The sequence below is a fragment of the Macrobrachium nipponense genome, chromosome 5 (assembly GCF_015104395.2).
Source record: "Macrobrachium nipponense isolate FS-2020 chromosome 5, ASM1510439v2, whole genome shotgun sequence".
NCBI lineage: Eukaryota > Metazoa > Arthropoda > Malacostraca > Decapoda > Palaemonidae > Macrobrachium > Macrobrachium nipponense.
This window is the reverse complement of record NC_061107.1, coordinates 98,550,261-98,562,760: the sequence shown is the minus strand read 5'-3', so window position 1 is coordinate 98,562,760 and position 12,500 is coordinate 98,550,261. Positions and strand designations below refer to the sequence as shown.

The window sequence follows — 12,500 nt, the reverse complement described above, 5'->3', positions numbered from 1 at the left end:
AATAATAATGACTGACGCAATACAACGGGGACCCTTCGAGAGTAGTGATTAGAGAGAGTATCTTTAATAACCATTCTAGTAATTATATGAATGTGGTGAATAAGAACTGATGACTATGAATAGATGAAAGGCATGCGACAATATATACGAAAACGGACGTGATTTTTGTAAATCTGATAATCCTCGGGATATGCTAGCCGAGATATATAAGGTCAAAAGGGTATGTAGTTGAGAGTAAGGTTCCAGACAATAGGATGAGAGGTATTACTGTTCCTTTCTACTACAACAGTAAAGGTAATAGAAGTGACTGTAACGGCATGACTACTTTACGTGGATTGGCAGAGGGGAATATCTGCTAAGATCTCAATTCAGGAAGGGAGCCAAATAACAGAAGCAGGTATAAGGAAAGGAATATTGTACCACCGAAAACACGATGGAGGGTTGTGGATTAACTGTTAGCCATGGCACAATTGAGTAGTAAGTATGGAAGTAAAGAGAAACTATTGTATGTCCTGTTCATAGCTTGAAAAAAATGTAGTAATGTTTATAACGACGCAAGAACGAAGTTGTGAAGGACAAGCAAAAGCTGGAAGAAGAAGTAATGAATGTTATTTTGGTTGGTGGAAGAAGGGATATGAGAGAGAAGGGCTTGACCTCTTGGGATGGTAACATGATGAGGATAAGGAGATTGGCAGAATAGATATAACAAGAGAGCAGCTAGCTTCTTTGCACAAGTTGTGGAATGGAAAAATAGTTTACGAAAATGAAGTTTGAACGGAAAATATTGTACCTTCTGGGATGAACTGTTTACGCAAGATACCTGAGTAAGAAGGATTGAGAGGATGATAAAACTGAAATATGAAGAACCGGCAAAACTAGCGAGGTAAGAGGACGGATAGGAGTTTCTTGAGATAGCATATTTCGTGGGAAGAATTGAGGCGATGCTGAGCAAAAGCTTATAATAGAAAGACGCACTGGAAGGAAGGAGGAGAGTATGACTTAGAAACTGCTGGATGAATGGAGAAGATTTATATAATATGCCCTAAGATGAGGGGAAGTTAGGTTAGCACAAAATTTTACTTTTTTTATCACAAAATTTTACTTTATTTTATAAAAAAAAACTTCTTAAAAATCTTCTTTTCCTGTTATCGACCTTGAAGCTACTATCGTTGAAAGCTTGATGTGATATTCCAAGTCGATTATCATATAATAATTATGCACTTGTACTGACAGTCGGAAAACATGTCTCAAAATCTTCGTAATCCGTGTTTTTTTTTTTTTGGGGGGGGGGGGGAGGGGGGGGGGGGGGGGGGGTGGGGGGGGGGGGGGGGGGGGGGGGGGGGGGGGGGGGGTTGGGGGGGGGGGGGGGGGGGGGGGGGGGGGGGGGGGGGGAGAAATATTTGTAGTTGCCTCCCTTGTGGGAAGTGTCGAAGCCACTTAACAGACTCTGCTAAAGGCTCTGGTTGTCAAACTTTCCTGCTTTTGGTTTGACTTATACCCTTTGTTAGCTTAATCATATGTTTTTATTAACCCTTAATACCTGCCTTTCACACTTAAAACGTCTGCAGCCTTCTAAATCACTCCTGATTTTCCTCGAGGATTTTTTTTTTTATTTAATACTCCTTTTTACCCTTCCTATCCATGACTGAATCCTCTACAATCTTTCCTCTTTCATCTACCAACCATCCCTCTATTGTCGGATGCATGCAATTCCGAATTCCCCTACACTGTCGATAAACTTCGACCCCGAGAGCTTAACCGAATTGGGATCCTGCAATTTATTCAAATTAAATCCCCCAGGAACCACTTTCCATCTGTTCCTTTATCTCCGTTCCAATTCACTTCTTCATTTATTTTCCAGGAAAATTTTATCAAGACTGTCATTTTCCTTGTTATATTGGGTATTCAAGTGTCTTCTTTACTCATTGAAGATCACTTGTCTAAGTGAAATACCTGTCTACTTAAAATTTTAGTGGTAATCTTATTGTTGGACTTCATCCTGGCTGGGGCATCGCTTCCATGCTTTAGGAGTTTCACCTTTTAGTTCTTTCTTCAATACGATTCAGCTGAGGGAAATTCGTATAATTAACTATCCCATTCTAACCAATTTGGTATTTGCCTTCTCGGCAACCCCCCCCCCCCCCCCCCCTCTCTCTCTCTCTCTCTCTCTCTCTCTCTCTCTCTGTACGTACTATCTTGATTAATGCTCCGTCAAGAGGCCTCGTACCACCTATCAGGTTACCTCTTCCCTCATTTGTTTTGTGGAAATCGGTAGTCGTTTTAAGGAACTATTTCCTTCCCTTTGTTCTCAAACTTTAGAATTCTATTCCAGATTTTTGAATTTTCATTTTAGTTCTAATGAATAATTTTGTTTTACAGTACAAGTTAGCCTATTACTCCTATCCTGGTTAAAATCACTTTTTGTCCTTTTAATATTTTCGGTGGCTTTCTTCAAGTTTAGAACAGAAACACTAATCGGTTGTACAACCTGTCAGCCCTAATGCTAAAACATGCCAATGCTTTTGCGATGTAAACAAAAAGAATTAATTTATAAATTGTTATTCTATTCTCTTTTCATTCTCATGGTGAGTAGACATGTGATCGCCATATACCTATCACTAGACAAGCAGTATGACAGAAATCTCAAAGGCCTAATATAATTTGAATAAAAGTTTTGTAAAAAAAAAAAAAAAATAAGAATTTGTTCATATTGTAGGACCTTCAAGTATCTAATAGCTTTCTTAAACTGACATTACAAACTAACAACATAAAAATCTTTTACTTTACTAACCATAACTGCATAAACAGTGGTTTTATATGGTCTTGGAATAACAGAACTGCTTCTTAGAAGTCATAAATAGGGACGAAGAAAAATGTAGAAATATTTGCTTGTGCAATATAAATGTGGATATATAAGTATGTGACTTTTATGTCTTTCTTTCTTTCAGTAATATCTTAAAGAGAACTAAGTCTATAAGAAAATTCTTCATTACCTATCATAAGGTCAATATCAGGGGGGAAAATACTATGAACTTACGTCCCTGGTTTGTGATAAAGGAGATCATAATGGTAAGGGCTTCTGCCAAATAGGTAACGGAAACAGCGATTCTGTTCTGGATTCCGTGAAACTGGTTTAGTAGAAATATGAGCCACGTCGAACTATTATGGGTAACTTTGTTAGGGAAAAAGAGAAACTAGGAAATGGTCTGAAATTTTCATTATTTCTTTTTCAGCTTGAAGACCCTTCTTTTCTTACTGACTTTTCCGTCTTTATCTATTTCGTCCATAAGGAAAGCGGTCTGTCTGTCTGTCTGTCTGTCTGTCTGCCTAGGCAAGCTTCAATTCTTACATATTTTTCCTAATATCTTGGAATGGGTCATGGATAATTTTACAGATTTTATTTGAACGTTTATGGCCGATAAGTCATATCCATAATTCACTTGCTTTTAACAAAATTAATTCGTTCCAAATTCAAGAAATCATTCGGCAGATAATAAACAATGAAATCAAATTTTTGTAGTACCTAGCTGTGGAACGCAAAAATCCTCAAAATGAGTTTTCAATCCGATTTTTGTGGATGGGTATATATTTTGCTGCTAATCTTCTCGTTATATCAACACATTATCAATAATAGAATTGTTGTGATCTTTTTTATCATGGACTCTAATCACTGAAATATAAAACGCCCAGTGCAAATATGTACACAGATGCGAATGATAAAAACCCAATAAAAACAATTTGTTTATATGAATATATCAGCAATAATATAAGAACGTTCTCTCGGTCGTGTTTGTAAAAAGAAAACTAATGCCAAACTGGATTGGTAATTTCATTATTCAGTAAATAAAATTAATGTTTATAAAAATAACGGAAAAGTAGATCGGGAAAAGAGAGGAGAAAGATGAGATATAAAAAGATAAAACGATTATTACGAAAACTCAATGAAATATTTGGGGGATAATTAGGGTGAGATTTTTAAAATTTTTAAACTAAACATTCTTCCAAAAGAAGACATTAAATAAATTAATATGTTCCAGAGAAAAAAGATAACTACGCAGGCTGGTCTTAGAAAATGTAAGTGAAAAGATACTGTTTACATTTAAGCATTATATTATCATACCTGAAAATTCTAATGAAGAAATTACATACATTAACAAAGTAATTGCGTTGTTGATATAAACAAGAGAATAATATTTTGAAGTATTAGTGGAAGATGTGAGAGGAATTACAAAGCCTTTAAGAATAGAAAGGCAATATGAATGGCTGAAATGAAAGAAATATTCATTTCGAGATGAAACTAGAATTAAGTGAGTACTACGGTGAGTTATTTCTGCATCATTACAAGTTTTCTGTAAGCAGATTACACAACGATATGTTGAATGTTGAATGACATGAAACATAAGTACACCTGAAAAGGAGCATGTTACGGTTTTCATAGAGAATGTGAGGCACGTATGATACAATTATTGTAAATGAACAGGCGTGTGCAAATGGCCGAGTGTTTTTGTAAGGGTAGAGAGTGTATGCGGAATTTGAAAGGTCTCATGTCAGAGGAGATGAGGATGAGATAAGGTTTAAGCTAAATAAGCGTCGTAATGACAATTCAATGGAAAAGAAGCTTATTGAAAGTGGAAAGCGTAAACTTACTAGCTGATGTTCGATGACAGGAGTCAATAAAGAGAATTTCCCCAGAGATAAAATAAAAACGGGAAGATAGGTCTTTTCGACCAAGTTAGTTAATTGGGAGTGCTGGCGTGAACATCATGACAACAAACAGAAAGAAGAATGGTAGTTGTTTTTCAGCTCAACGAAGTTTAGAATGAGGTGTCTGGGTGATAAAACAAACTGCCAACGAGGTAAAGGTGTTTTTACACAGGGATGGCAAAGTCGTTGGTGTGTAGTTACATAAACTACCTGTGAAGGAACGAAAGTTATTATACTTTTTTCTGATCTAGGCTATGGACTATAAATGGGTCAGTACCTACATTTTCTCTCTCTCTCTCTCTCTCTCTCTCTCTCTCTCTCTCTCTTCTCTCTCCTCTCTCTCTCTCTCTCAGAAGCTACTCGGCATTATGAAAAATAACTTGTCATTAGGAAATATTTTTAAAATCGAGAAATTATGCGTACTTTTTAATCCGTCAAATAGTTTATGAATCTAATGTTCAAGGTTTATAAATATGATTTATGGATAAGATGAATTTATGTAAATAACCCTATATTTGAACCTGATGACTATACTGAAAGAACGTAAAATGTTAATTTCAAAGGAAATTGAAAATCCTTTTGGGATTACGTGGTTGCAATAGATCGTTTTCATCACACAAGAGGCACTCAGAAAGATATCATATAAGTATTTAATTTTCAATTTGCTTATCCCAGCCTGGCAATGGTGCATCTCACCTTTCACTTGCTATTAATATTCTTTTCTGTTGAGAAATACTTATACATTTTTCATTTTCAGTATTATGAAATAAACAAAAGTTTAAGAACTGGTAATTTATCAAGAACTTTTACATTAATTCTATGAGTCAGGTTAACATTTTATCTAGCATAGCATCTTTTGTAATATAATTTTCCTCTGTCAACACATGACCTGAAATAACCAGGCCCATGTCAGACGCTCCACTACACACCAGCAAACGCAAACTTCTACGAGAGAGAGAGAGAGAGAGAGAGAGAGAGAGAGAGAGAGAGAGAGAGAGAGAGAGAGAGAGATCTGCACATTTTCATTTTTATGTGGTGCTCTAGGACTTTTGTTTTGAATATCTCCAAAGAGAACCTCTTAGGTCATTCAATTCAAGGTAAGTAATTCAAGAATGGAGGACCTACAATTTTACAAGGAATGGCAGTGAGGGTTTTTATAATCATTCGTAAAAATAATTCATTTTGTTCTTGTAACGCAAAGGCTAGTCAGTAAATACTCTGAAAATGCATAGATCCAATATGATTTTATTTACTTAGTTTTCTCTACTTTCGTCGCAAATACTGTGGTGATTACTGCTTTTCTTGCCAGAAAATAACCTGGAAAAAGAAGGAAGACTATGAGGACTTCGCAGAATTACACACAACAAACCGTTTAAAAACCTGGCACTCAATAGAATGTATTAGTTAGAAATTTAAACAAAACTACTTACTACATCTGCTTAATCATTCCATTCCACTTTCCCCTTGACTTATCATAGTGTACAAACAAAATAACGTATGCTAGCTAATACTTCTAGTGTTCAATCATCGTTGTCAAAACATTTTGGAGCATTATTTTACTTTTCATAAAACATCATTCAAATGATTGTTCCAAATTATTATTTATCATAAATCGCTGAAATCACTGCACAACTAAGGTCAAAACCATATCCCATTATTCCTGAAAGAAAATAATTTCAAGACATCATAATAAAAATCTGTATCCGAAATGTATTTGTACGCCAATACAGAATTCTTCTCTTCTTTATAATCTTATATCTTACCTGTTTCCTATAATTCCTAAAATCGTACCTGCTTCCTATAATTCTTAAATTGTACTTTGTACTGTATATAGGATTAGACTTTCAGGTTTTTTTTTTACCGAGTTCTCTGTTACCCCTGGTATTCCATAACAAAGTTGTTTTATAACTAACAATTGGCAAGCACACACCTGTCTTTTTTCCAAGTTTCCGTGTTTATCTCTTTCGTACCAAATCTATAGTGCGATAAAATGATGTAAAAAGTTTTAGTTTTTTTTTCATTATTATAATAACATTATCATTATACAAATCTGCAACTTATCTTCGCCTCCATTCCAATGAGGATTTCCTCCAAAGAACGCAGATATTGTTATATTCTTTTTCAGTTACAGTTTCACCAACGGGTCAATAACTCGTTGTAAATTCTTGGAGCTGATGCTGCAACCTCATTCTTCATGTTTTCAAGAGTTTTCTCTCATCATTAGCGGTCACGTGATCTTCTCTTTCAATAGTTACTACTGGTGCTGCAATATGTTTATCATTCAGGCATATGATTCTTTTGTTACACATACTGTGTAAACAGTTAAAACTGTCATTAAATGTGCACGAAACTAATTTCTCTTCGAAAAGTTCAACTTTGATTGTTTTATTCTAAGAAGTATTTGTTATTTGACAGTAATCTCAGGAAGAGTTTCATTTCCAGATATCTTCTGCTTTTTCAAGCTTGCGTCCACATTTGTTTTCAGCGTCAGTGCCGAATCCATCATTATGTAGACCACTAAGGAAATCTACAAAATGCCGAAAATCAGGAAGCAAATCATAACTTTCTTCACAAATCACAAGATTTCTATGGAAAAACAACTGCCTTTAGGCAATGTGTGAAAAAAAGGGCAAAATTTACACCCTAAAGAGGCAATACGGCCCTAACCTTTATTAGATTTTACAGTCAAATTTCAAAATATTAATTTTAGACTTTGACTCATTCAGTATATTTCTGTATTGATCAAGTGAGTATTATTTAAAGCGATTGCCTATTATGTCTAATGTCAGAAAAATTCAGATATTTCATGCTTTGATAAATCCTCTGGTAAAGAAGAAAATTTCAGACTTGACTGACATGTAACATCAAACTTTTCTCGAGTATCTTGCTTGCTTGTTTACTCCCAGTCCTATTCAGATGATTTGACCTAAACTATAATTTTCATTCAAAAACAATATTCCTAAAGATTTATGTATTTTTCAATCACCGACTCCCACGTAAAGGAGTTTATGTACGTGCGCTAGATTGCTGTTATTAATGGAAGTGATTCTAGTTATTCCAAAAATCTGATCACGTTTGTCAATGGAAAATTATTTATTTTATCAAAGCATCGTCCAAATGACTTTTTGGTAAATATTCAGGGATATTTGCAGAACATGAAAGGTGCTCGAGTCTTGTTAATTGGAAAAAAATTCCCCATTTTTCTTATTCTGTCATTTTTTTTCCAGCGAGAACAAATCCTGGTTTATGCTTGTTTATTATAAAAGTGGAAGTAGCTTACGGTTAGACACTAGGGCGAACGAGATGAAATTTACTAATTCATTTTGTTCCTAGATGAATTAATATTTACGATAAACGTCTATGATTGTAAGACATAATTTACTTTTGATAACTAAACCAAACAGACATTCGAATATGAATAAAAATAAGAAACTATAAATAAACATATGATCGTAAATTTGATCTCTGTTACAGAGACTTTTTATATCCTTAACCATATTATTTATTATTCATAATGAAACGTGAATAGCATTCATATCCAAGGATGTACTGACCATGGTGTATATAAAAAGCATGGTAAAATGATTTCCCTTGAATGTTATCTTATCTATTTTAAGGTTCAATCAGCAATATTGACGATGGTGAGTATAAATGCAAAGATGGGTCATCCCCTGAGGTCAGGAACAAGGTCATCTCTGGGGTTGTGGGAGCAGCTTCGTCGGTGACTTCTATCCAGGTCGCCAATCTTCTTAGACTATTTAAGATTCCCCAGGTGAGCTTTTCGAAACAAAATTCCCGTCCAAATTGATTAATTTCTTTTGTAGATTTTATTTTAGAAATAACCGATATCATATTATTTGCCTTACATATATTACTGTAGATCTTCATTCTCCTGTCCATATAAGTAAAGATTCAACCGATCATAGTCCACATACATTTCTCACGCCTCTTTTGTTGTTCACACTGAACCGCGAATTTAGTGCTTCCATGGTACAGTCTCTTCACGATTTCTGCCTATCCTACCATCATAATCCTTCATTTTTTATGAAGTTTTTCGTGAAAATCAGTCTTCAAAAATTTTCTTTTTATGATCAGATGTCATCATACATTTCTAAAAAAAAAAAAAAAAAAAAAAAAAAAAAAAAAAAAAAAAAATTATAAAACTGCTGGAAGAAACTATTCTTGATATTTAACGACCAAGAGTTTTCTGACGAGTTCAATATACTATATACCCCATTACCATACGATGTGAGATCGAAACACCATGACTTATTTTATATCGTCTATAAAAAATGGCTAAATCTTAGACAATTAGATCTTAGTTGCCATATTCTGTAAGAGATGAAAATTATAGCAAATGAAAGAAGATACAGTTGATATCCATAAAATGCCCACTTTTGCGTTTATTAAATTCTAGCCCATATATATATATATATATATATATTATATATATATATATATATATATATATATATATTATAGGTGTGTGTGTATATATATACATATATATATATATATATATATATATATATATATATATATATATAAATATGCACGAGTGTGTATTCATTTAACATTCATGCTCCCTCACCAACGTACAGTTCGATATATATTATATATATATATATATATATATATATATATGATATATATATATATATATATATATATTTATATATAATATATATATATAATATATATATATATTTATACATACATACAACTACACATATACGTATATAATATAATATTCTATATATATACATATATATATATATATTTATATATATACTACATACAATATACCATATATATATATATATATATATTATATATATATATATATATATATTATATATAATGTGTGTGTGTATGTATTTAGCATTCATGCTCCCTCACCAACGTACAAAAATTTGAAGTCTCTAGTTTAAAACTAGGAAGAAGTTTTTCGTATACTCTGTCAAATCCATGAAGGATATTTCATAGAGTTTAACATTAAGCAATCCTTATTATAATAAACAACTTCATCAACATGAATCTTGTCTTAAAGAAGAACTCTAAATTGCTGATGCTGATGTAATGTAACTTAATTTCAAAATTAATGGGTTTTGTTTTCAAGAGTACCCTCTCAATCCCATCTACTCTAATAAATTCTTCTCTTTCTCTCTCTCTCTCTCTCTCTCTCTCTCTCTCTCTCTCTCTCTCTCTCTCTCTCTCTCTCTCTCTCTCTCTCTCTCTCTCCCAAGATAATTATAATCTCTATCTTCATTTGTAAACACGACACTCCGCTATTTCTCTGACTTTTTCCTTAATTGGGATGGATAGAGAAGGTTCTCCTGTTTCCCTCTCGTTCCCTGATGGTATAGGGTTTCTGGTTCAAGGAGATTTTGGAGTTGAAATTTTTAATGCTAAAAGTATGAATATCAGATTAATAAATATATGTCAGATTAATAAATAAAGCCAGTTTTGTAAAAAGATTACATTTGCTAATTATGTAATGTCTCTACAGGAAACGGAATTTTTTTTTTACATTTACCCTCCTAATCACATACAGACTTTCCTCTCTCTCTCTCTCTCTCTCTCTCTCTCTCTCTCTCTCTCTCTCTCTCTTCGTTCCCACAAACTCACACACACACAGGAAACCTCATACTCGCACACACATACAAGCGCAAACACTTACATTATAATAACCGGGATGGCAACTACTGTTAATTAACTTTTATGGAAATTTCAAAGAAAGTATTCATTTCTGAGTAAAAACAATATGGAAAACATAAATGGCAATTTATTTCGTCACGACCATTAGCTACAATTCTTCTGACTGAATTATTTCTCTAATTTTCTTCTACATTGATTATTGATTTTGAATATAGCAAATATTCATCTAGAACAGAATGAGGTAGTGCACGGGGGATTAGAATGGAACCGTATATACATAAAAATATCAGACTTCACAGCAATCACCTTCTACATTGTTATTGCTAGAAATTCATAGCAAATGGTATTGATTTGTTGAAAAACTTCTTGGCAAAGTTAAGTGTAAATATTTTCAGCTTTTTGACTTAGAGTAAATGATATAGTCTGGATTATCATTCTTGTTTATTTCGCAAATATAAGTTATTAATTTTTAACGTAACTGTAATTGCTTGCATTTTATTTATTAATTGATATGTTAATTTAACTTTTATTCTAATAACTGCTCTCCTCTTTCTGTATTTCCCTTATCTTCTGTTACTTCTTTCGAATGAACGCCATATTCTTGGGAAGATTGAATTTCAAATCAATGGCTCATCTTCTGCATAAAAGTAAATGAAATGGAGAATATGGGTCTAAACTGTTAGAATATTGCTCAAAAGTCCAAGAATAAAGTTAATTAATTGCGAAAGGAGCCATCTTTAATAGATTTCTGAAGGAACATTGATTTCTTCAGCCAAAGAAATCTTTTAGAAAACAGAATAATATTGAAATTCGATTCTGTTTCCCGCTCAAGGTCAGCTTCTTTTCAACGTCTCCCGAACTAAGCAACAAACAGCGATTTGAATACTTCTCGAGGACCATTCCATCCGACCATTACCAAGTCAAAGCTATGGTGGAAATAGTCAAGTTGCTCAACTGGTCCTACATTTCTATTATCTACGAGGAATCTAACTACGGAATAAAGGCAAGTTGTCTTTTTCAATCCATCTGTGTTTACTTCCTTTACTCTGAATAATCTGCTATTATTTCCTTATGTATAAGCGGACTTTTTTGGTGCAATTAGAACTTCAGTCTTTTCGGCACGTATTCCCACACACACACACACACACACACACACACACACACACACACACATATATATATATATATATATATTATATATATATATATATATATATATATATACATATATATATATATATATAGTTTCTGTGAAAATCTTTTTTAAAGGCACCATAACTACAATATTTTAGTCCCACTGACTTTACCTGAGTAATATAGAAAATAATATATGAAAATATATATATATATAATATAATAATATAATATATATAATATATCCTATTATTATAATGCGTGTGTGTGGTATTCTGTTCAAACAGTCACTAAACCCCAATACAAGTTAATCATCGCTGCTCTTTCCATACCCTTCTGTTTCCCACAGGCCTTCGAGGAACTGGAAGGTCTTCTAGGGATAAATGACATCTGCATCGCCGTGAAGGAGAAACTAGTCAAGGACTCGGGAGTTGCCGAAGAAGTGGCGTATGACATGATTGTCAAGAAGCTCCTGCAGAAGCAGAGAGCGAGAGGTAAGAGTGTTCTAGTTCAAATTTCAAAAAAATTTATTGGTTTTAATATATTACGTGCTTTCTAATCAGCTGCTTAAATCATGATTGTTGCGCTTATAAAAAAATCAGCTGTTTTTTCTCAGATTACAAATGATTCTTTAATATATGGAATAGAGCTCATACTTCATATTTCTCTTTTAAGGACATACTGTATATGAAAATGTGCCATTTTTCTTAAGTTTTTATAAATATGTACCTTTAAAAAGAAATTAAAGCATAACCTATATCTTAGGAAAGCTAAAAACATTGGTTTATCTATAAAAAATGCGAAAAAAAATCATACGAGAAAAGACCTACTATTTATCTATTAACTTGAATATCATTTTCATACGTTTAAATAAACGCATACTGCAGGGAGAAAAAAAGGATAATTCACATGATTTAATTAACTAATCTCTACATGCATACTCAATGTAATACGACTTCGTGGTGACACAGATCAGGACAGATTTCGTTTGTATTTAAAGGCGT

At 33.2% G+C, this 12,500-nt stretch overlaps 1 protein-coding gene across 1 annotated transcript in view; it reads left to right on the top strand.

Moving 5' to 3' along the window:
* The window catches only part of LOC135215544 (metabotropic glutamate receptor 2-like), a 55,906-nt gene that overhangs the window by 22,101 nt on the left and 21,305 nt on the right, over positions 1 to 12,500 (top strand). Inside the window, exons 3-6 of the mRNA XM_064250377.1 lie at positions 8,322 to 8,476; positions 11,195 to 11,365; positions 11,846 to 11,990; positions 12,497 to 12,500. The exon at positions 12,497 to 12,500 is cut by the window's right edge and continues 125 nt beyond it. Coding sequence (XP_064106447.1) covers positions 8,322 to 8,476; positions 11,195 to 11,365; positions 11,846 to 11,990; positions 12,497 to 12,500 — 475 coding nt within the window. The remainder of the gene's footprint in view (positions 1 to 8,321; positions 8,477 to 11,194; positions 11,366 to 11,845; positions 11,991 to 12,496) is intronic.